At 42.4% G+C, this 25,345-nt stretch overlaps 1 protein-coding gene and 1 non-coding gene across 6 annotated transcripts in view; both read right to left on the reverse strand.

Annotated features, from left to right (window-relative positions):
- The window catches only part of EXTL3 (exostosin like glycosyltransferase 3), an 88,214-nt gene that overhangs the window by 20,610 nt on the left and 42,259 nt on the right, over positions 1 to 25,345 (reverse strand). For 4 of the 5 annotated variants that reach the window (XM_010967816.3, XM_074355611.1, XM_074355609.1 and 1 more), the window contains exons 2-3: positions 12,371 to 14,996; positions 1,793 to 1,920 (exon numbers count right to left, since the gene is read on the reverse strand). In XM_010967816.3, the coding sequence (XP_010966118.1) occupies positions 1,793 to 1,920; positions 12,371 to 14,518 (2,276 nt within the window). In that variant the 5' untranslated portion in view covers positions 14,519 to 14,996. Of the gene's footprint in view, positions 1 to 1,792; positions 1,921 to 12,370; positions 14,997 to 15,522; positions 15,855 to 25,345 lie in introns of those variants that run through there. The other variant, XM_010967819.3, reaches the window with a different exon arrangement.
- Positions 17,368 to 17,440, reverse strand: TRNAG-GCC (transfer RNA glycine (anticodon GCC)). The gene has a single exon. It is a non-coding gene; the product is annotated as a tRNA-Gly (tRNA).

Genomic DNA, 25,345 nt, shown 5'->3' on the forward strand with positions numbered 1-25,345 from the left:
CCGCTGGTGCAAGACAAAACGGTGCAGCCTATTTGGAGAACATTCTAGTAGTTCTTCAACATGTTAAACAAAGAGTTACCATACGATCCAGCAACTCCACTCCAAGGGCTATATCTAAGAGAAAGGAAATGTTCATACAAAAACGTGTACATGAATGTTCATAGCAGCATTATTCATAATAGCCATGAAGCAGAAATGACCCAAATGTCCATCAGCAGATAAATGGATCAACAAAATGTGTGCTTCCATACAAAATGACAGAAGTACTAACAGATGCTACAAGATGGATTAACTTTGAAAACACCATGTTAAGTGAAAGAAGCCAGTTATAAAAAAGCACAGATTAAATGGTACCATTTATATGGAATGTCCGTAATAGGCAAATTTACAGAGAAACAAAGTACATTAATGGTTGCCAAGGGCTTATAGGGGTGCAGGAAAATGGGGAAGGACTGCTAATGGGCACAGGATTTCTTTTGGTGGTTATGAAGACTTCTAAAATAGATTATGGAGATAGTTGCACAACTCTGTAAACCACTGAATGGTACACTTAAATGAGTGAACTGAATGTTGTATGGATTATATTTAATCAATGTTACCCAAAAATGAATTACAAGAAAAATGTTCACACTCGGATGTCATGGTAAAGGTCAAATTGTTTTAAAAGTTTCTAAGTGCCTACCCTCAATTTTTGTTCCCTCCTTACTGTGGACAGGTAATAAACTGTCCAGGGGCCAGCATACCAGTCCAGGACACCCTTTGATTAGCCCTGACCTACTACATTCTCTTATCTGTACTATTCCCTCAAAGTGGGATATTTAAGCCCAATAAGAACTACTAAATTCCAAAAAACAGAATAGTTTAGTGGCTGAGTGGAAGTTCTGGAATCAGACAAACCTGCATTCGAATTCCAGCTTGGCCAGTTATTTTCAGGCTTTGTGGTTCTGCTCTCTTGGATATCAATTTACTCCTAAGTAAATGGAGGCAACTACAACTTAAATCATCAAATTTTAGGAGGACTAATGAGATAAACCAGTCAATGTGCCCCGCTAGACGCTGGCACACAGTATAGGTTCGACACATGTCATGCATTATCACCACCATAACCTCCTATTCCTCCTCCTCTCTTTCCTCTTGGGTCTTTGCTCCCAACCCCGTCTTTATCAAATCTTCCAGGCCCTGGGATCTTGGCACTGCTCCACTGCCCCAATGCTACACATCCCCACTTTGGACACTGAGCACTGCTGCCACTGCTGATGTGCAGTGCCAACAAGCAGGCTGAGTGGGGCAGGGATGAGAGGGGACCATGCAAAAGGGCTGAGGGGGCTGTGGGAGCTGGAGAGGGAGCTCCCCGGGGCTCCCACAGTGACGAGCAACACGTTGCTTCTGCCTGCCTGGGAGTTACTCCCCACTCCTCCCAACACAAGAGCCTCCATTCCCTTTAGGGAACTACCCTTTGCCTCCACTCTCAGTCCACGTGGTTTGCAGGTGGAGGAGGATCTACTCGCAGCTCCAGGGGCAGGCAGGTGACCCAGGGCCAGCCAACCACAGAATTCCATCTCCCTAGCCCCAGAGGAAGAGCCTACGGGAGAACAAAGGCAACCCAGGGGAAAGCAGAACCCAGAAATGAAGAGAAATGGATCCAGCTATGTCTTACGATAGCCCCGACCGCCTCTGCGAATGTCTCGGTTACTATCAGCTAGGAAATTCACTTGGCTACCTAATCCAGCTTTTGAGTTAGTTCTCTATTGTTTGCAAACAAAAGTGTTTCTTGATGAAAATCTCTCCTCACCGAAACCCAAACATGATCTCATCATGGCGGAGGTGAGCGTCATCGTCAATAGACAGGATGGCCTCTGTCTCGATCTCATTCCAGGGCAGGAATCGATTGTTCAAACTGTTCTTCTCAGTACGAACCACCTGGGAGGAGGAAGGAGAAACACTAACGATCAGTGCCACACTGTACAATGCACACGCAAAACTGCCTTTAAGTCAAAGGGGACTGGCTGAATACACTGCTTACCCACCACTTATAAAATTGAGCATACACCTTTCAAGAAAAAAAACCACCTTGTAACTCAGCAAATATATAAGGATTTCACATTTTAAGCTTTATTCTTGTGCTAACTAATTTTCTTGTGAAAGAAGTTAAAGCTGAGGCTTATTTTCCGTATGCAATAAACACAGTCCAGGGGAATTAAAAATAACTTTTCCGAGAGAACACAAGGTGGCAGAGCAGACCTGGGATTATGATTCCCAGCTCTGGAATCCCGTTTATAAACTTTAATATCAAATTCAGAAATCCCCTGAGTCCATGTAATTTCTGACCCCCCAAATTTAAGGCCTTGTTTTGGGTATCAAAAACCAAAAGAGCCTATCCAGTTGAGGTTAATTACTTCACCTTTGCCAATTCCTACCTGCAGCACTGACTGCACTTACAAAAAAGCTTTTTCTTTCAAGGTGTATCTAACTCAGCAAAACTAAGAGCTTCTATGTCCACAGAAAATCCCCAAAGAATCTCTATGCAAAGAGATCCATATATGCAAAGAAGAAGTCCCTTCGTAAACCAAAGATTAGTGCCCAGATGGTAGAACTATATAATACATATAATAAATATATAATACTATATATATATATAAAAAATACATAATACTATAACACAGCTAGTAGTCTCATTATTCACTTTGCCTGATACTCAAACAAGGGTGAACATACTCAGTCCTTTGATGGTTTGTTTTATTTTTTCGGTTTCTATATCTAATTAATTCAACTAATGAAGAATCATCATTTTATTCTCAAAAAACAAAAACAAAAAGAACTTCTTGAGCAATCACCTTCTTAGAAAGCCAGGAGGGGTCATTTTACTTTCACTAGAACACTTTACTTATACCGAGGCTAACCTCCACATAGCATGATGAACATAATTTCATCCAGGGTCTAAAAGTTTATGAACAGTTTCAAAGGCACTCCCATGACCTCACGAGTACTGTCTCTTCAATTTAAAATACTCTTCCTCCTGTTCCTCTACCGAAACTGTTCTCTCCCTGGAGATTCAGCTCAGATGCCTGTCACTCCCCACCCTTGTCAAAATTAATCACTTCTACATTTTTAAAGCAGAGCCCTCATAGTTCAATTAGGTCATTACAGCACACTTAGAATCCAACTAGTTCAGAGCTAGAAGGGACTTGGAGATCACATACTCAACTTCCACTGTACACATGGACAACTGGCAAGCAGCAGAGCTAGACCTACTTCACACTTCCTACCGCCAAGGCAGTCAGTCTTTTTCTGCTAAACTTAGGTTAAATTTCTCAATCTCATCAATAAAGCCCCATGGAAAATACATTACTAATTCGTGTACCATCAAGAAACAAAAATACTGCCAAATAAGATGTGAAATAGTTTATCATTTAGAATGTTTACTTTAATAAAGAGCCTTTTAAGACTTCGTCTCAGTCCCAGAGGAGATCCTACCAAGTCAGGACAAGGAAAAATCTGTAACACATTTGCTTCTACAGAGAGCAGATGTCAGAGCCAAGCAATCAGCAGAGAAACCATGTTGCCCTGCAGCATTTCTGACCAATATAAAAATCTCCAAGCTTGTAGCCTACACCTCCCAATCTCAGATTCAGCAGTGACAGGACAAAGACAGGGAGGCCTGGGGGGAAAAAAAGAGCGAGGAGGGGAGATGGCCACGTACTCACGGTGACAGCTGCCAGGCTCCACCCCCAGGGAGTGGGAGGGCGGCCAGAAGTAGCAGAAGCCAATGCCCACCTCAGTGACAGTAAAATGCCATCTATCTTAAGACATACCCAATTTTGGAGATGATGAAATGTAAAATAATCAATGAACCATGGCAGGTGTTCACTCAAATGCTCGTCCCCACAAACGACCCTCGCATCTGACACCTTACTTCCTCATCATACCCGGCGTCCACTTAAGACAGAACTGCAATGCTACTAGTTCTGGTGAACAAGCTCTTCCTCAGCTCTACCACTGAACATGCACAGCTTAAAATCTAGTGAGGAATATATGTAGCTTAAAATGGAGAAAAAAGAATCACTGAAACCTCCAATTCTTGAATACTCAATTGTCGATTACCAATTTTGTAGGTTAATCACCAAGAGGGTTACCTATAGCAAAATTAGTAATCCGGGGACACAGCACAGAGCTTTAGTACCAAAAGTGTGAGCCAAAGGCCAGCAACACAGCCATCACCCCAGATGCTGCTGGAAATGCAGGACTACAGGCCTGCCCCAAACCTACCAGGTCAGAACCTGCATTTTAACAAGGTCTCCAAGTGAGTCCCACACACTTTAAATTTTGAGAGGTGCTGGTACAGAGGGAAGAGTATGGCTTTAAAGTCAATCAGAAAAACCTGAGTCCAAATTCCAGTTCAGCCACTTACTAGATGTGTGAACGTAACAGGTAAGCAACTCTCTGCTAAATCAACACTGCACTACGTTGTGCGCAAAAATGGAAGCTGCTTGTCAGCCAAATTTGACAACCCTACCAACAACCTCTTAATCTAAAAATAAGAAACAAGACAAACTAAAATGATCATGAATTGATACCTAGAACATGTCCAAACTTGTTGTCTAATTACAAAGTAAATCAAATCAAAAAGACCTGGTTGGCCTTTGGAAGACTTAGAAGAGCTGAAGATCTAATATCAAGTGTGTTGTGGCCAAGACTTCACATCTAGGGTTTTGAGCAAGTTTACTGAAGTCCATTAAGAGGCAAGTCCATTAAGAACAAGTACTCTGGATTCCAGGAATACAGCACACGTACCTTCTCTGGCTCAACCTGGCACAACTCCTCCAGGCTGGATGACAGCAAGACTTTCAAGATTAGGGAAGTGAAGCAACAGCCATCACAATAAAAGAGAAGCTTTTAAGGATTCACAGAAACACAACATCAAGTGCTACCACAACTGATTTGTGCTTGGCTCACAGACAACTGTGGTCAATAGGTCTGCTTTCAGAACTCAGAGCGGTGGTTCTCAGATAGTAGTGATTTTGACCCTCTTAGGGGCATCTGATGTCTGTGGACATTTTTGGTTGTCACAACTGGGTGGGCAGGTGAGCTACTTACACCTAATAGGCCAAGGCCAGGGGTGCTGCTAACTCTTTCGATGCACAGGGCTGACCCCCCACAACAGAGGACTGTCCAGCCCAAGTGTCACTTTGCCACTGTTGAGACATCCTGACTTACAGTCAACCATCAGGAGACAGTAAACTCTGAATAAACGTAACTCGTTCTTTAAGCACAATCACCTGTTCCTGATAACCAAAAAGAGACTTCTGCCCTTACAAATTCCGTAAATACAAACTAAAATTAAAGGAGGGGGTAAGGTGGGGAGAGTAAAAGCTTCCTTCTAACAGTTCTGCTTCAAAGCTGTAGCGCTTAATGGCTAGACAAAAGCTCAGCAATCCAACCGTTATCCATTCTGGCACCAAAAATCAGAAGGACAAAAAGATTCAAATATTTGTAAGGCAGACATGCGGATCAGCACTGGCCTCTAAGGAGCTGAGAAACGGCAGATCAAACGTGAAAGAAATGAGTCCACCAGAAGTAACAGGTCATGTTTAGGGAATATTCTCATTTTTGTTGATGTTGTTTTGTTTTGTTTCAAATTAAAATAATGCTCCCCCCTCCTTCAACACTGGCTATTTTTTTGCATGCTTTATGACCTACACCTTAATAATGTGTGAATATAAAGACTGACCTTCAAATTATTGACTTAAATACTGGTATGACACTGACCAGAACATATAAAGCACAGTACCTGGCACACAGCAGATGTTCAACTAATGTTTTATAAATGAATGAATAAACAAACAGGAAACAAGACCTAACTTGGCCCTGTCCATCCTATTTTCAGAATATGGAATAAAAACTTGAGAAGTTTCTATATCAAAACTACAGACACTGGAAAAACTGACACCTCTTAGTACCTAATCCAGTCTTCCATCGCAAAAAAATCCATCGACCTACAACAACATTGCAAGGAGCAATGCTCACTCGCACTCCTTTTTCTGGTCTCACGTTCAGTCCTCCCTGATGACAACTCCCTAGTTCTCCGCTCACCATCACTCATGAAAGCCTGGACCCTCTCAGTGTGCCCTCCTTCTCAGCACCATGAACAGTGGACAAGCATGGCCCAGAACCCCGCCATGTGCAAATGTATCCAGTGAATGCACGATCCAGAAATTATCAGTATCTTCAGTTAGCATTCAGCCTGGTTCCTGAGGAATTCTGGAGCAGATGAACAATAAAAAACTACTACTCTAAAGGGCCCTTTCCCTAGTGTGTTACCAAGACATCTGGTTTCTAAATCCAGGCAGAATCAACACATCCACGTTAATTAGCCAAGCATCAATTCACATCATAAATATTTAAATAGCTACCATAATAAGTTTGATTCCCAATTAATGGCAAATATCTTTTAATATCTAAGAGATAAAAATGTAAGGCGTTATTACAATTAATAAGGAACAATGGAACATTTCAGCAACTTAGTAACAGTTCAAGTGAAGCAGAATAATGAATTTGGATTCAAATGGAAGAACTACCTAAACATGGAATCTTTTATGAAAGCAGCTCATGACTAGCCATAGGCAGGTGTTTAAAGTTGGCAGGAAAGAAAAACAGGTCATGAAGAGATTAAGTGAACTAACCTAAGTCAGAGGGTAGACCAAGAACAGAGAACACGAAAAGGCAGGACACATCTATACATACCATACACCTGTAACTCTAGCTATTAATTTCTCATTTCTGGTAACTTGGTTTTACATAATGCTCCTTCACAGCCATGCAGCCCATTCTCAAACAGAAAGAGAGCCGTAACTGTAAACATCCAGTTACTAAGTAAAATACTGTAAAATAAAAACCAGGAAACCCAGATATGCCATTCACTGGTGAAGTCTACCAGATTGGGTACAATCTTGGACCTAGAGAAACTGGACAAGGCTTTCTTTTCCCATTAGCTTGGCTTAGAAATGACAAATTCAGAAACTTATTATCTGATACAGTCAAGTAATATTTTTAAAAGTACAGTGGTCACAGACAAAAAAATAAAGTGTATCAACTTTCCAAAGAACAAAGTTTGAGAATCATCTCTACTCTTGCCTGAAGTCCAGCCAGAAATAAAGCCTTTAACTGTCTGCCGGGCGGAGGCCCAGGCCTATTAACGATGCGCGCGGACAGCAGGGCTGGTTCCTCTCCCAGTCTCCCTTCTTCTCCCCTTAGTAGACTACTGGGGCCCCACTGCTAAAATAACCACCCTGGCGTGACATCACGTTCCCAAAACAGAACTCTCCTTGTTCAGCTCTAATATCAAGGGCTGGGAGAGAGGAAAAAGGGCTCAAAAATCATCTCGAATCTCAGTTTTCACTTGGAAGAAATGGCGCGTTCTGGCTCTCCTCCGCACAGACCTGAGTTGACTAAGGTGGCGTGACACGCTTATCTCTCAATCACCATCCCCACCACTGCTGCCCGGGTCCAAGCCACAGGCACCCCGCACCTGGGCTACTGCAGTCGCCTTTGACCTGTTTCCGCCCTCTTCCCCACAGTCCCACACAGATCACGTTACTCCCAGCTCAGAGCCCTCCAGTGGCACCTCACACACTCAGAATAAAACCTGGAATCCTTACCATGTCTGTACACGCTGGCCTCTGTCTCCTCCAACCTCCTTCCAAACTCTCCCCTCCATCACTGCACCCCGGACACAATGGGCATTCCTGCCACGTCCTGAACATGACAAGCCTCCTGCGCGTGCCGCTCTCTGTATATTCCTCCAGAACTTACATGGTCCATCCCCTCACTTCGCTCAGGCTTCTGCTCAGATGTCACCTCTTCAGAAAGGCCCTCCCAGGAGCCTTGTGTAAACAGCTGTACCTTTTTCAGAGAAGAGAACTAAAAATTAAGAATCAAGGGACTGGCTGTCAAACAACTGTGAAGTGCGTGAGTGTGCAGTGCAGAGATGGGCATCGCTTTGAGTGAGCAAGACGACACTGAATAACAACGTCCCCTTTGTAACAGCTCACATTTTGAAACTCCAAAAGGACAGATTTGGACGTTCTCATTTCTACGGGATGCTCCAACAAGGCCATTCTATTCGTTACTACTTTCCCGAATATAAAGCAGAGTAAGTAAGATGTGTTAACTGGCCAGAAAAAGTAGTAACTCGAACCAAAATTTTGAGTAAGACTATGACTATGTATCCAAAGAGGGACCAGTTGGAGGTTCCTGCTTCCTGGATAGCTGAGTAAGTCCCACCCAAACCTGGCCTCCTGCAGATGGTAACATAAACTCTGGACAAAAATACCAAAAAAAACAATTTCCTGAAGGCACCAGACAGTGAGCAGAAGGCGACAACTTATGAAGGGGAGCTGAAATTTAGGAAGGAATTACCCGCATCACTGTTGCTTTTGCACAGAGAGCAGGCCAGAGTCGAGTCGGGACCATGCAGGACAGCTTACACTCACACACAACACCCAAGTCTTTCTGGCCTGAAGAATACGAGGAAAGAGGCTGGGGCAATCACAGGCCCTGGACTAAAGATTCCAGAACGGAGAGAGCCAGACAGAGGGAGCTCCAAGTTCTGTGCATAAACTGCCCAGTCTCTGGTACCCCCTGAACCATGCAAGCTTGGTGCTGTTTGCAAGCAGACCAGCTAAGGATAAAAGGACTGGACATCTGAGTTGCCACTCAAGAAAGAGCTTGCAGTCTGAGTTCAGGCAAATTAATTGCCTGCTAAAACAGAAATCTCAACAGTCTGTAGAGAAACAAAACAAAATTCACAGCCTTTACAACATAACATTCATGTTTAATACAAAACTGTCTGATGTACAAAGAACCAGAAAAACATTACCCAGTCCTCAGGAAAAAAAGAAACTCAGTTACAACAAATACTCCAATGAGCTGTATGTTGGAATCAGCAGAGTAAGATGTTAAAGTAGCTATCATAACTATGCTCAGTGAAGTCAGGTATACTCAGAAAGGGAACAAAACAGGAGATCTCAGCAGAGAAACAGAAACTATTATTTTTAAAAACATGGAAATTCTCAAGCTGGGAAATACAGTATCTGAAATTTAAAACTGGCTAAATGAAAAATAAATAAATAAATAAATAAATAAATAAATAAATAAATAAATAAATCAATCTATCTGGCTAAATGAGCTTAACAGTAGTGTAGACACAAAAGTCAGTAAACTTGATGACAGATCAACAGAAATTATCAAAGATAAAAAAGATTTTTTAAAACATGAACAGAGCTGCTGAAAACTGAGGGAAAATATCAAAATGCCTAATACACATAGAATGGAGTCCCCAGGGAGAGGAGGGAAAGAATGGGGCAGGAAAATGAATAAATACTGAATACAAATTTCCCAAAATATGATTAAAAAAACATAAATTACTGGATTCAAGAAGTTTAGTGAAATCTCAATCAGAATACAGATCAAAGAAAACCACGCTGAGGCATATACAGTCAAACTGCTGAAAATCAAATGTAAAGAAAGTCTTGAAAGCAGGCAGAGAAAAATAACACATTACATACAGGGGAAGAAAAACTTGAGAAATCACAGACTTATCATCAGAAACAATGGAGGCCTGGAAACAGTGGAAAGCCTTTAACCCCGCACCATTCAGGCGAGAGAGCCACCACAAGTGGACGTCTCCCACCCCCCGGGGGGCAGGCCAGTCACCGTGCCCAGGCCCTAGCCCACCTGAACTGAAATTCTCTTTACATAAAGCATTTGGGACAGGGGGGTCCAAGCATGGGGGCAGAGAAGATTACATTTACTCTAAGCCAGATCTGATGTGATTTCTTTGTTATGTAAACAACAGAAAAGAATGGGGAACTTTAACATATAAATCGCAGTAGGTACCCCTAACACAATCCCTCTCAAAATACTTAACACCTAGGGCTCAACAGATTTCACAGCCCACAAACGCCCAGCCTGCATGCACACTGCTGTGAAGACAACCTGAGCAGGAGAGAAGCACAAACTGCCCAGCGCTCTCTGAAATGGCAGGCAGGCGCCGGGGCTGATTCTTTTGGCCAAAATGCTGATTTCCAATCATCTTCTCTGAAGGACTGGGAACCACCCTCCTGCTAATTTTATAAAGACCTGTAACCGTAACATAATGGAGAGGGCACGTCTGCATCCTTCCTGGAAAACCACTCCAAGATGCCCCCGGTAGTTCCCACGGGGAGAGCCGCCAGGTCGTCCCTCTGAGCCCTGAAACCTGGGCAGTAATGTCGGCTCTGGGCCTAAGAGGTCAGCAATTCAACTGCTCCCCCCAAAAACCTGCCTCTCTTAAATAGAAAGCAGCCCATATATTTAGAGAATGGAGTGAAATTCTCCAGCTTGAAAGTTTCTTCTTTTTCAGAAGAACTAGAAAAAAAGGGTGTATTGCTGATATGAGCAAGCTATTCAGAACACCCTTCCATCTGGAAAGTTTCTGGCATTTTGTGACTAGGCATTGTATTGCTGCAATGAGCTGCCCAGTAATCACAGAGGACGACTTATTTCCCACCAGAGTGAAAAGGAAGGATTAGTTCTGGTAAGTTCTCTGACGAATTTCAGCCCCTGTTAACTGCAGTGGCATCGGCTTCTCTACATCGCTATCAAATTCGAAGGAAACTCAGGAAAAGGGAAAACAAAGCCTACTTGGTTATTCTATTTGAGCAGCATCTACCTTTCACAGAACAAATGCTATTTTTTTTTTAATTTCGATGACATTCAAAAAGTTGTAACTGAGAAAGAAAAACATGAAATTTATTTGAGAAGAAGTCTATAAAGAAATCTCCACATTTACAACACTTTTCTCAATACACAAGATAAATTCTGGGATGAAAAGTTTTTAGAACTCTATAGTCTTTGAATAGCCTCAGATAATAAATTAAACACAAGCAAAGATTAGCAGCAGTGTGAGAGTAGCAGCATTAGTAAGATAGAACATGAAAACAAAGAATCGCACACGAGAAAGAAGGTAGGAACAGCTGTGACACAAGGGAAATGATGCAGCGGATACAAGGGGCTTCGTCAGTGAAGGGAGTTCAAGCCGTCCATAAACAAGCAGAATAACCATGCAGCCCTCCATCTGCTTTGACATGAAGGGATGAGTAGGAATCAAATAATTATTGGGCATCTTTCTAGAGTCTTTACTTGTATTATCTTAGATTCCTTTTTAATCCTGAAGTCAAAGAAATTAATTAACTTACCAAAGATCACAAAATGAGTATTTGATCCCAGGTCTGCATCACTCCAAAATTCACACTTTTCCATTATATCAGGATGTTGCTTAGAAAATATTTCACATGAATTAATTCCTCAATGAAATAAACATTTAAAAAACTACACTAATTTTATTTTCTTAAGCAACCTTCTAGTAATGCACAGCCCATCAGACCTCTGCCTTTCTTTGCTACCTTTTTCTGGGAAGTACCTATGCTGCAGGGTAAGTAGTTGCCAGGTTGCTGAAGACTTGCTCTAAGACTTCACACTTAATAGAAATGGGTAATCTCCCTCTGGATTGACAAATTACATCAGAAGGTGGATAATCAAAGTACTCAGACCTGAAGCTCTATCCTGCCTATTTGGCTATTATTTTTTCCTGTAAAATACAGCATCCTAGCCATAACAGATGGAGTAAAGAATGAGAAGGAACCTGCAAGAGACTACAGAAAAGGATCAGGATCTTCAACTCCCAAAATACCAAACCCTGACTCCCGTCTCCCAAAGGACATGCATATGATCCTGTTAAATGAAACAGGTCTTCTTCCTAAATCCACTGGCAGGTGATTAAAACTGCACCTTCTGGAATCAGACACACTAAAGCTCCTCCATGATTGCTAATCACGACCTTGGGCTAAATAACTAACCTCTCTAAGCCTGTTTCCACAGACATAAAACAAAGAAATCATTCTAGTCAGTCACGTAAATTCTATAAACGTTAAACTGTAAGTGCAGAGATCATGAGTGCTTCTTAAATGTTAGCTCTGCGTCATCATTCTCGTCATCAACATCTTTGTGATGACACAGAAGTGTGTGAGGTCACTGGAGGGGTTTTGTAAACCTTCATGGGGCCAATACCAATTTCAGTACTGGAGCATCTTAGAGGAGATTTCAGAAGTGAGCAGCAGAGAGAGAACTGGCAAGGCCTGAAAGGACTGAAAAAGAAGCAAGCAGAAATTTCATGGGGAAAGAATCTGTATAGCTTAAAAAACAAAACAAAACAAATATATATATATATATATATATATATATATATATATATATATGTATATATATATGGAAAAGAGATTCAGAGTGAAATACTCTCTCATGCAGTAAAACAAACTACTCATTTTTCTATTACCATGATGGGGACGCCAATGTCAGGCCACAGGAGGTCCTCTGACGGCAGCTTGGGAGAATTCCACACCACCACCACCTTGTTCAGGTAAGGGAGGCCATTCAGCCTCTCTAAAGAGTTCATGAGCACTTCCTCGCGCTCATAAGTCAACATCACCACCGTGAACTGCTCTCGGGGAACATTGCCTCCAAGCGCCGCCTGAAACTCCTTGCCAGAACCCCCAGCTCCACCACCAATAGGCCGAAATCCAGTCCCTGAGCCCAAGAATTTGGCCTCTGAGGGCAACACAGGGTCAAACGGTGTGTGGGGGAAGAGATGGAAAGGCCCTGGCGCAGAGTTCCAGCTGCGGTAGAAGTCAGTGACGGTCAAGGTGAAGTTGCGGAGGTATCTGGGGGAGGCGTAGGGCGGCTCAGTTTCCACTGGCCCCAGGTCCAGGTCCCCGTTGTCCGCCATGTTGGGGTCCGTCCCAGCTGCCTTGCCTGAGCGATGGGGGATCTCAGCTGCTGCCTCCTCCCGGATGGGAGCAGCTGGGATCTGTATGCGAGTCCTAATCATGGCCAGCACGGTGTTGAAAATACTGTCAGCAGTCGAGAAGTAAGTCTCCCAGAGGAAGCGGCCTTGCCGCCTCATAGCCAGCAGGTCACTGTCCGAGAGGCTCCGTAACAGGAAGTGGACCTCGGTCACTCGTGGCTTGGGCACCACCAGGGCTGCTTCACTCCACTGCAGCATGTCCTGGTAGGGAAGCTGTACCTGCTCCCCCAGCACAACTGGGACGGCCCCAACTTCCAAGGCTTCAAAGAGCCGGGTGGCACACCCAGAGGAAATAACCAAGTGAGGGTCCCCAGGAGTGATGATGAGGGCAAAGGTGGAAAGCTTCAGCAATTCTAAGCGGTCTTCTCGCTCCCCACACAGAGCCCACTCAGTAGGCAGACTGGGTTTGGGCTTGTTTTTGCAGGTAAATTCTACCAGGACCTGATCCAGTTTGCTATCCTGCACAGCCTTGAGGGTGGCAATGATCCGATCATCGTAGTCAGCTGGAGGGTCACCCTCCATCTCCTCCTCAAAGGAGCGGGCCTCCTGCAGGCTGGATCTCAGAGACTCAATCTTCTCACCCTGGAAGGTGAAGAGATATCTCCGCTTCACAGGCACCTGTGGCGGGATTTCCATGAAGTTGGGCTCTGACATGGCATGGACTAGCGGTGACACCACCAAGTCAAAGCCGGGTCTGTACTGCGCAGCATAGAAAGTGGACTGGGCCACCATGGCACGGCCCGTACTGACATTGTACAGCAAATTCTGTGTGTCTGACTTCCGGGACAGATTGATGATGACGTGGTTGTGTCCATCTGTCCGCCAGTGCGGCAGAGAGGACAGCTGCTTCTCAAGGTCAGCAGGCCGCAGCACGACCGGCTCCTGCATCTCTCCTACTAAGATCACATAAAGGCAGGCAATGTCCGCGTTGTCTGTAACATAAACGTTAGCTCGTGCTGTAGCCTGAAAAGCCTGCTTGACCAAGGGGTCCAGGTAGCTGCCAAAGGCAAACTGGTCGCTGTCATAAACATAGACTGGGAAGCCAGAGGTGAGAGGGCAACGAGAATAATCGAAACAGTTGTGCAGCCGGCAGCCCCGCAGGACCTTGGGGGGAGGAAGGCCGGCATCGTCCTTCTCCGGGAGCAGCCGGATGGGCAGAGAAAGTTTGGGCTGATTCTGGGCCATCAGCTCTTTGTAAGAGTGCTCGGTCTGGCTGATGACATTCTTGAGCTGCAGCAGGTCCTGCTTGGCATTCTCAATGCTCTTCTTACAGGCTTCGATCTTCAGATTGAGCTTGGCGATCTCACTGTTGAGCTCTTGCCTCTTGGCCTCCAGCTGCAAGAGCTCTTCACTTACAGACTCGCGGATTCGGCAGAGATCCAGCACGTGCTTCACCTCGCACAGCTCGTTACCGGCACGCGGGCCGAAAATCCGCTTGCCGGCCTCATCAGCCTCATCCAGGGTGGTGAGGTAATAGTGAGCAATGAGGGGGAAGAACACCAGGATGATGAAGAGAGTGAAGCTGAGCCACGTGAGCCGGATCCGGTTGGACCACCGCAACATGCACGTCTGACCTCCGTTGCCCACGCCCCCATTCCGCAACATGGTATAGCCCGTCATGAGTTCCTCTGTGGCTCTGGCCCCTCTGGTCACGTTGGGTCACTCGCCATAACCATGAGTTTCTATCAAACAAAACTCAATCTCTTCTCACTCCCACGTTTCCCACAGTTAGTGTGCTCCCTGGACAAGGCACCAGATAAAACGGAAATTTCATCTTCCTCAGCTGTGATTGAAATGGTCTCTGACCCTATTCCAGCAGATTTTAAGTTCTGGCTGTTGACCAAAGAACATGTCCTTAATCTTTAACAAACGGTAAAAGGGACCACATAGTGGATGAGATGGAAGGCAGGAGGTCCCTGATGCTGGAACCCAGGAAAAATATCCTGGAATCAGACAGACTCTGTCAACTGCCATAGCTCTGGTTCCTTGGTTTTGCTGACCAACACATATGCATAGTTCTCATTCACAGCTATAAAGTAGTTGGTCAGAACAGAAATAAATGCCAATCTCTCATCGATGTCACTGCCAACAATCAGGCCTGCAAAAGAAAGAGAACCAAGTCAGCCTTGAAGAGGTTATGTTCTACAACCCTGCCCTCCCTCAGTAACTTTCATCTTGTAAGATGGAACAATGGCTGGATCATTGGTGTGTATCTTGCAGAACATTTTAAGTCCAATGTAGGTTTTGTTTGGTATGGATATTTTACTTGTGGTTAGGAAGAAATGGATAAGGTAAGTGTCCAAAAACAGCTTCAGTGTTTAGAACACACACACCTTCCTAACTGAGTGGATACAGAGCAGTATTAGAGCCATATAAAATGATGGTCAACCACACTCAACAGAGGGCAAAATGTTCATGACAATTTGTTATTCTAGACTTAGGCATCATCATTAAATGAAGAGAAACACCCTCCAACCCACCCTTAGTAGCTATGTTCATTGCTAACATATAAGTTTTCTTTAGAACTATTAAAAAAAAAAAAAAAGCAAAAAACACTCCTGAGAAGCTCCATTTATTACATTCAGAGTTGAAAAGAGCTGAAGAGAACTCTTTTTGATCTTTACCCAGTGGTGGGGTCGGTAATCCAGAGATGAGATGTATTTCCCAGTTTGCTTCTCCTTTATCTTCTGTTAGCAGACATCATGTGCTCCTTCTTAAAATATAAATAGTAACTTGGTCTTTCAGAAAGAGCACTATATTTAGAAATGAGGGGCGTTATTTCTTATCCTTTGGAGAGATTTGCTATCAGCCCTTGGGCCCCAGTTTTCTAGTCTCCCGAAACAGAGATGAGCAGATAGAGACAGCAGCAATGTACTGTGTGGCTATGATGATAAAGGCTAGAGGATGTGAGGGTACTTCAGGCTAATAAATCTTGACACAACGTTCCCAGCCCTGCTCTCCTGCCACACTTGACTATCACAGGTCACAGCTTTCCAGCTGCCTTCCCCTTAAAGGCAACACGTCTGAGACGTGAGTTCATGACACTCTGCACCAAAGAACACTCCCAACTTCCTTCATTGGTTTCCTCGAAAAAGCACTTACCATACTCTTAACATGTCTAAGATATGCTAAGTGCAACTGTGGGAGAATCCAGAAAGTAAGATTATCCTTGACATCATGGAACTTCCTTTAGCCCAGAAAGATACAAACAAACCGCGAGGGCACGACTACGAGGCAGCGCAGTGAGCAGTGCTCCATGGATGCTCTACTATTAAATGAGTGACAGTCTCCTCTTCCTTTAAATAAAAAGGGATGACGATGTTACTGTAAGGCTTGATTAAGAATATCACAAGATAAGGACAACAAAAACCAAAAAACACCCACCATGAAAAAGCCTAAATCTGAATGACCTAAATTTGGATAATTAACAGGTGAACAAATATCCCACAGAAGGCAGGTCAGCACTTCTAAAGCATGATCCTCTGAATTCAAATGTTAAAATCTTTTTGTTTTCAAAAAACGTTCTGTGGACTTACAATCAAATCATAACAAAGAAAGAATGGAGTGGAGGAAAAAAGAAGGCAGAATCCAGGCAACTCAGCTGACTCATTCCCTCCTTACCATATGGTTCAGGGTCCTTCCTTTCTCTGACTCATGTAACATTAGACTCCAGTATATAATTTCTTGAAATAGTGAACTCCGGGGCTTGCTTTCCTGACAGAATTCTTGATCTGCTAACCAAACTCATCTGAGGGCTTGAAACCAGCTATGTTCCTGGAAAGCTGTAATGGTAAATGACTCAAGTCAAAAATCCAGGAGATAAGCTGAGAAGTTACTTGGGGCTCAGAGTTCCAATTCAGAATTCTGTACATACTCTTGCTTCCCACTTCACCTTCTCCCTCCTAACACACACCCCAACGTACCCACACCCTCTATAAGCGCCTCTTCTTTGCCTCCTCTTGAACATTCCTCACAATGGCAAACCCTTTCATCATCAGTAGCAACATCACCTGTGATCAGGACCTTACTTTCAAGTTTGTTGATACAACAACCATCCTACTGACTCGACTTTTCTTCTTTTAAAACTAAAACAGTCTGATATTGAAACTTCCCATCATGGATTTGGTGTATTTCTCTGTTTATTCAGATCTTGTTCAATGCCTTTTAATAAGGTCAATGCCTTTCAAAAAGGTTGTATAATTTTCTTCATAAAAAAAAAAAACTAAACGGAACTAAAGTAAAACACTCAATGGAAGAGAGAAAGAAAACAGAAGGGAGGAAACAAGGGAATAAATAGCTGGTTCTACTTGGGCTGCTGTTCTGCGTTACATTCAAAAGTTATGAAGGGAAATCGGCGAGACGCATAGAAGCTAGACACTTTCCAGATGCTCCCAAAATAAACCTTCAACTGACTTTTCAACATGACTGGGGGAGGGGGGAGGGGGGAGAATTTGGTTTATTTTTTTCAGAGGAGGTACTGGGGATTGAACCCAGGACCTCATGCACGGCAAGCATGCGCTGTACCACTGAGCTCTACCCTCCCCCCAACATTTTAAACAATTATGATGACAGCTAACATTTGTTAAATATTTACTGTGTGCCTCTTATATCCCTTAACATACTTAATCTTCACAACAATCCTATGAAGTAGGTACTACTATTATTCCCATTTTGTACGTGAGAAACCAAAGCACAGAGGTTACGTAATTTGCCCAAGGTCATCCATATCGAGTAAAACTTGGATTCAAATCAAAGTTACTCTAACTCTAAGGCCCATTCTCTTGATGTCTTAACCATTATGGTAAACTGCCCGTGATGTTAACTCAAGGAATACAAGGCACATGTACATAATTACACACATAAATTATTTTTAAATTACCCATATTACTACTGCTGCACTGTAATCATGGATAATGATTAATTATAATTAAAACACATAGTAACACTACTCCAGAACCTAAAGTCAACCCTATATTCATATTTCTTTATCTGCTAAATAAAACAAGAAAACAATATACTCAGAGCAAATGACCTACCAGTGCATCTGTGTGTGGAGTAGTGTTTCCTCTTCTTTTAAGTCAAAACCGGCCCACCAAGCAGGCAAAATTCTATCCCAGCCCAGGTGCAGGTTCCACAGAACCGTCTGCAGTGCTGCTGTGACTGTCACTGCCACAAGACCTTCAAACTAGGTAACGACAGTTCTGTGCAGAGTATCATTTCAGGAAGGTTGTTGAAAGCAATACTTCAGAGATTTTGTTTTGCTTTTAAACACTGTAACGACCCCAAAGAACGTAATTTCCTCATTCTCTGCTAAGCACAGGCATGGCAAGCAGCCTGTCATCAAGGCAGTACCCAGTTCAAAAATCAGCAGGTATGTTACTAAGCTAAACAAATTAAACTAACAAAAACAGATTTCCCAATACTACTACCACTGTGAAGACTCTGACTTCTCTCTTCTACGTTCATAATAACAAGAGGCACTTTCTAGGGAAGTTAACTGTAGATAAAGAATGACTTGTAAAAACTGAATGTAGGCAATTCACAAGTTACAGGAGAGGAAGGCCATGTGCTTTTCACAATACAACCACCACAGTTTATTTACTGGATAAATTTAACCCGGATGTAAAATAAGGGAAATAGAAAGTTGTCAGCAATTAAAAACCAAAATCAGGTAAGAAATACTGGTTGTGCACTGACATACTGGGTCAAGATTATGATACAATCAGGGAGAACCCACAGAGCTGAGCCACCATTATTACAGCATCAGAACAGACTTCTAAGTCCAAAGATGTTCCACAAACGCCACTAGCAGACAAATCACAATATACACAAAAGGAACTCACCCATAAGTAATAGCATTCCTTCCACAGCTCAACCGTATATACAGGTATTAAACTAAGAGTCTTGATTAACTCAGGTCACAATATTGCTGCGTTTAGTCAGCAATACACCTGAATCCAGAAGTCCCAACTCCCAGGGTAAGTTCTCAATCTGAAAATTATGCCGTTTCCTACATCTGTTTCCCTTCCCACCAGTTTGATAATATCCCACAAACCAAAATAATATGGTCTTATTTTTTAACTAGGGTTACAAATCAGATGCACAAATACCTAAGAATGTTTACACACAATAAACCAAGGCCCATTCAGTATTAACCAAATCAGAATCCCAAGAATGGGGCCCAAGCTCCTGCAGTTTGACAAAGGTCCCAGGTGACTTAAATGCAGAGCACATAATTCTGGGGGGAAAGGTACAGCTCAAGTGGTAGAGCGCATGCTCATCACCCAAGAGGCCCCAGGTTCAATCCCCAGCACCTCCTCCAAGCGGAAGTCAGTGACGAAACCTAACTACCTCCCATCATAAAAAAAATAAAATAAATACAAGCAGAGCACACAATTCTAACTCAAAACTTGGCTTAACAAAGAACTGGTGACAAGTCTCATTCAGATTGATGACATCTCAATCAAGGGAATCACAGACAACTAAGGAAGTCAAAGAGCAATATGCCTTATTCACGTAGAAAGTCTACATCATAGACTTTTGGAAGATGCGAGGGGTAGGGGAACCTTTCACATGTTACAACTATATTTATATTTAGAATGTACTATAGAGAACACACTTTACACATACCATCTCATCTCATCCTTAAATCAGCCATCTGGGGGCTAGGCTTGTTATTTCTACTTTGCAGAAAAAGTAGTGTGAATCCCTGAGGTTAGGTAACTTGTTTAAGGCCACACAGCAAGAAGCTGAGGAGCCCAGACATAAACCCAGGTGTCTGACCTGTACCCTGCTACCCACCTGTTTACTATTTGTTTACTTCAAAGATTCATTTTGTCTTCATTCTCTTTATAATAAGTATGTATTACTTTTGTGATTAAGAAAAATACTATCAAATGATTACAAATCAATAAAAGTTAAAAAAACAAACAAAAAAAGACAAAAAAAGAAAAAGAAAGTCAAAACCTCAACACAATTCCTTCATAAATGCCAGTAGAAATGCAAGTATAAAGTAGATATTTGCGAGAACCATTTTGTGCAAAATTAAACTATAGATTCTCTATTATTCTTTATCACTTCCTTAATATAAAAGAAACGAATACATTGACAACAAAAAGAAGAAAAAAGAAAAATATTATCTTTTTGCAGTTCCTTTCAAAGTACACCACACTAAAAAAATTTCTTTTAAACAAAGGAAAATAAGGAAAAAATAAAGTACACCACACTAGATTTTTCCATAAATAATGCTGACAATTAGCTTTTTGGAAAAAAATAAAGCTGAATTCCTAAACCAAATCCCAAAATAAGTCCCAGACAGATTCAGGATGTAGCTGTAATAAATGAAACCATAAAAAGAACAAAAAGAAAACATAAATGTAATTTCACTTCAAGATAAGTACAGCCACTTTTATAGGAATCCAAGCAGAAGCAGAATCCACAAAAGAAAAGTTCAACAAATTTGACTACATAAGAATCCCAGGCTTCTATATATTTATAAGGAAAAAAAAGCTGAGATTCAGTGAAAAGACTGGGGGAAGCATCAACAACACAGCATTAGTAGTAGAAGTAAAGGCAAGATAACAGCGATCAAAGGAAATAAACAGGAAACTTCACAAAAAGAAAGGGCCCAAGGGCTAAACATTTAAAAATGTTTAGTCACTCCAGAAATCAAAGGTAGATTTTAAACAAGACACAGTGACACTTCCCACCTACAAATTAGCAAAGAACTGTAAAACCACAGCACCTGGGGCTAGCCCGGATCGAGGGCAGCATCCTCACACTCGGGCGCTGGGAGGGAGCACAGACAGCCCTCCCTGAGCACAGTCTGGCCTCGAGTAATAAAAGCCCTGGAACGGTGCCGAGGCCCTGACCCTACAATTCCACTTCCAGAAATTATTCTTAGGAAAGAATCATGAATGAGAAAAAAGATTTAATTTCAAGAATGTCCACCCTAAACCATTACAAAGTATACCACTCACTATAATAAAGTACAGTACATCTCTGTCCTGCAGGCAGCTACAGTGACAGGTCTTCATACGTTGTATTAGCAGGAAAGTAAACTGAAAAGTAATTTGCCATGTGTAACAAAGTCTTTAAAATATTTGGACCTTTGAGTCAGCAAGTTCACTTTCTAGGAATGCATTCTATGTGAAGATTTGTATTATAAAGATGTAATCATCACAGCATTCTTTATAATAGCGAGATATATATACATATACACATATAAATATAAATAAATGGCCAAGATTAGGAGGAAGGTTATATAGAAAGTATGATAAAACCCATGTCATTGATATAATTACCATGTTATCAATAAGCTTTTCTATCATTTTAAATAAAATGGGAAAATGTTCACAATATGATGTTAAGTGGAAAAATACAGATTCCACTGTATGAAAGGAGGTGGTGTAAAAACAGGTTTGTTAAAATAAGGTCTTTGGGTGGATTTTGCTAAAGAACCTTTCCAGAACAGTCAGCTTGATGTGCAAGTGCCTGGAGCGTAAACTAATTTCTCTAGGGGCTTCCATTTCTCAAGAAAATAGGATTTTCACTTGATGCTACGGAGGCATATAATTGATATCATTAACGCTCCAGGCCTCCCTAAAACAGACAAAACTGAAGTAGAAGTTTGCTAAACCATACATAAATCAGCTTTATCACTCAGGCATCCAACTTCAACTTTCATGGGTGAATTGAACCGGAGACTCCAACTCTGTCGTCCCTTTACTGCTATCAGCTGTCTGATTCATCAGACCCCCTAACTTCACAACTCTTTGTCCTTCCTGACTCATGTGCTCCTCAGCCTTCTTGAATCCCTAAATGAAAGGGGTAGACTATAGGACCTCAAAGATCCTTTTAGACTCTAGGACCCCCACTGACTTGTAATTGCCTTGCAGACAAAAAGCACATAAATACCGGTTTTCCTGGGGGGAAAATATTACCAACATATCAACTCAAGTAGCAAGGTTATTCCCAAGACCGCCTTTTGTTTACCTCCAAAATTTCAAGCATAATGTTTTCTTTCAAGACCTCCCCCCTTAATTTTCCACTGAAATCATTAATAATAGTTTAGGATCCTCACCATTATAAGCCACAATGCATTTATACTGTACAGCTCTGCTTCAGAAATAAAGGAAGTCATGGTGGGAAGAGAAAGTCAAGGTTGGAAAATAAACCCAGAATACAAAAAGATGTTTTCAGTCTGGAATATCTAAGCAGATAACATTTTAAAGAAAAAAAGGCAGAGTTAAGCACTTAAGAGCCCAAAACTACGTGGAAATGATTCAGTTTAATAACAGTGCACACACGCACAGAATTGTGATTTCAGTTAACTATAATTTCAGTGAGTCAAGAATGTGATTGATTAGGAAAAAAACACTGTCACCTGTTTTTCTGTTGTTATCTTTTAAATAAAGTATAGTGTCAAAAACAGAAGAGTGAAAGTTACTCCCTACTTGGTACTGACAGGGGACACTGTAAACTGAGTATGCTGTGCTGAGCGCCACAGTTTTAGAGGGACATTAACAAAGTAAATGGGGGGCAGAGGACTGAGAAGTCCGTGAGGGGACCTGAAACTGTCAAAGAAGCACCTGAAGGAAACTGCCATCAAGAGTCCGTGGAGTAGAAGGCCAGGAAGCGTGCGGGAATCCCCACGACTACGGAGGCCCTGAGAGTCAAGTGAACGAGGGAAGCTGGTGGCAGAGACTTTAGCAAAACAGAGAGTACACACATCAGCTAAGGGAGATGACTACCATCAGGGCTCTGTATCACCCAAGCCTCTAATTTCTTCGCAAGAAAAGGTAGAAATGAGCGATTTTTTTATGTGAAATCTCCCCATTTCTAAAAGTTGGCTCCCAATGCAAGTCTTTGTGTAAGCTGGGTGGCCAAATGGTATGTACACAGGCCCTGAGGGATCCCCATGTCTGGGGAAAGGACAGCCACCCCCTAGCATTGGCACAACTGTCACAGGGAAAAGGAGCAGACCTGTTCTACACAGCTCTAAAAGGTGACGCTAACAGGGAGGCAAACTGCAGCTCAATGAGGAAGTGTCCTAAAAACTGGTCTGCAAATTAGAATGGGCTGCCCAGTGAGGGTCACCTCATTGTAAGTATTCAAGCAGGGGCAGGTCAGCAAGCATTACTAGCCAACTGCCTCCTACCATATCTGGTCAAATAACTAAATCTCCCCCTCCAAGTCTCAGTTTTCTTTCCTACCTTTCTTTCCCCTCAAGAAGAGGAATATTGTAACATGTAGCCTCCTACATCTCAGAGTTACCCTAAAGATCAAAATCTACATAAGGAAAAAAATATTTGAAGGTACTATAGGGTCTCAAAGAACTACAGAAATTTAAAACATTATTGTAATCTACCATCATAATGTACTTACGTATCTTATTTCTCTTACTATAAAGGCTAATAGAAGATTCCAAAGCCAATGAATTTTTTTATTCCTCCCTCAAAGTATCAAACATTTGTTGAAAAAAATGTTTAAAAGGAAGTTGGAGAAGAGGGTTAAATGATGACAATACAAGAGGATAAGATAACAGTCAACAAAGTGAACACCCAGGACATTAATCATTAACATCACCAATCAGTCTAACACAAGAGCAATGACACATGGGTGCAGGGTGATCCTCTAGGACAGGCACCGGCAGACCACAGCCAGCTGCCTGGTCTGTAAATACAGTCGCACTGGATTACAGCAGGCCCATTGGGATGCAGGCTGTATGCAGGTGTTACCTACATACATACCACGTATATGTGCTACATACACACGCTGCTCTCCTCCACAACAGCAGGACCGAATGCTGCAGGGCCTGGAATACTTACCACGTTTGCCCACTTTTCTGTTAAAAGTACTCTCGGGTTACAAATCGTCGAAGTGGCTGAATATTGAGACTTAGAGCTCCATCCCTGGGATTTTTATGGGTCATTTCGGTGTATGTGAGCAAAATCTTACACTACACACTATGGCCTAAGTGCAGAGGAGGTAAATACATCACTAAATGAGGCTGCCACAGTCCTCTTATATACCAAAGATTATAAAATTTTTAATCCTGCTTCTCTTCCACCAAGTGATATCACCAAAGAGAGCTGAAAAACTCCAGGTGTACAAGGAGTGTGGGACTGGTTCAGGCAGGGGATCACACTTACCAGTGAGCCTCTCCCTGTCCCTCTTTAGTTCTCAACCTCCGTCTGCCTGAGCTCCGCTATTTTCATGGAAGCTACAAAGGCATGAAAAATCCTTTCTTTCTTCTTAGTTACCCTATCATTACAGAGTTTTCGAAAGAAACAGCTACCAAAAATTAAGAGGAAACAAAAACAAGATGGAGATAAATGTTAGAAGTGTTCTGAGCTAAACTTAACATCCAGCAGAAATTAGTGCACAGTTTGATGACTTTATGAAAGGTTCATATTCCTCGCCTCACTCTGAAGTAACTGTATGCAGACATTCAAATCTCTACCAACGGCAGATTTGGAGAGATCTTTTTTTTTTTTCTAATACCTGACTCTACTTCTGCATCAGGCAATATTTCCAACCCTTCTCTAGGGAACCATTTACCAGTCTCTTAGATAAGGACCCCCACCCTGCACAAGCACAGGACCTGCGTGCCACAGCCTCATTCTAGCACCGCCCTTCAAGGACTTTTTGTTCAACAGCTAGTCTAAAGCCTTGAGGGAATGGACAGGTCCTTATCTAATCCCCATACATTCTTCTGATGGCTCCAAACCATCCTTTGAACCTCCCCTTCTATCCCAGAAGTCTATTTCTCAGGCTTAACTTTATCCTCTGACTCATTTCTCTCTACCCTGTTCACTGAAAGTCTTTTTAATCATAGATTAAAACTCTGGGGCCTAATCATAAAGAGATTCCAACTACATACCAAACATTTAATGCCAGGTTTTTTCCCCCTTAGTAAAGTAGGGGTGGGAGGATGAAGACACAGCATGTCAATCGTTTGTTTAGTAGATCTGAGCGCATCGGCCACATCTTCAAGTATTGAATAAATCATGTTTCAAGTATTCTGAAGATCCATGACTCTAACCCTCTTCCAGAAAGCACTGAAGCTAGTTTCCCTCACACTTAGGAGTACTTACAACTCCTCAGGCTCCCCACAGGCAGAAGATCAGGAAATTCCCACAGGATAAGGTATTTTTAACACACCAGGTAAGAGTTTAAGATAGGTTGTCTTTCACTATGAAATATTCAAGTCTCCCTGCTAAATAAGTTGAGAATGCTGAGCTTCACTCAAGACTGTCAGGACCTCCCAGGTTAGGATCCCAGGCACTCGATACAGTTATAATAACTGAATCAGAGCGCAAGTAAGTGTTGAGCAAAACGGGGGGAAATGCAGTCTCCGTGACTACTATACACAAAGATTTAAAAAAGAAAAGAAAAGAAAACGTGGGGAGCCAAGCCTTCAAAAATGAAGCTAAGTTGGAGAAA

This window comes from Camelus bactrianus, chromosome 31 (genome assembly GCF_048773025.1).
Source record: "Camelus bactrianus isolate YW-2024 breed Bactrian camel chromosome 31, ASM4877302v1, whole genome shotgun sequence".
NCBI lineage: Eukaryota > Metazoa > Chordata > Mammalia > Artiodactyla > Camelidae > Camelus > Camelus bactrianus.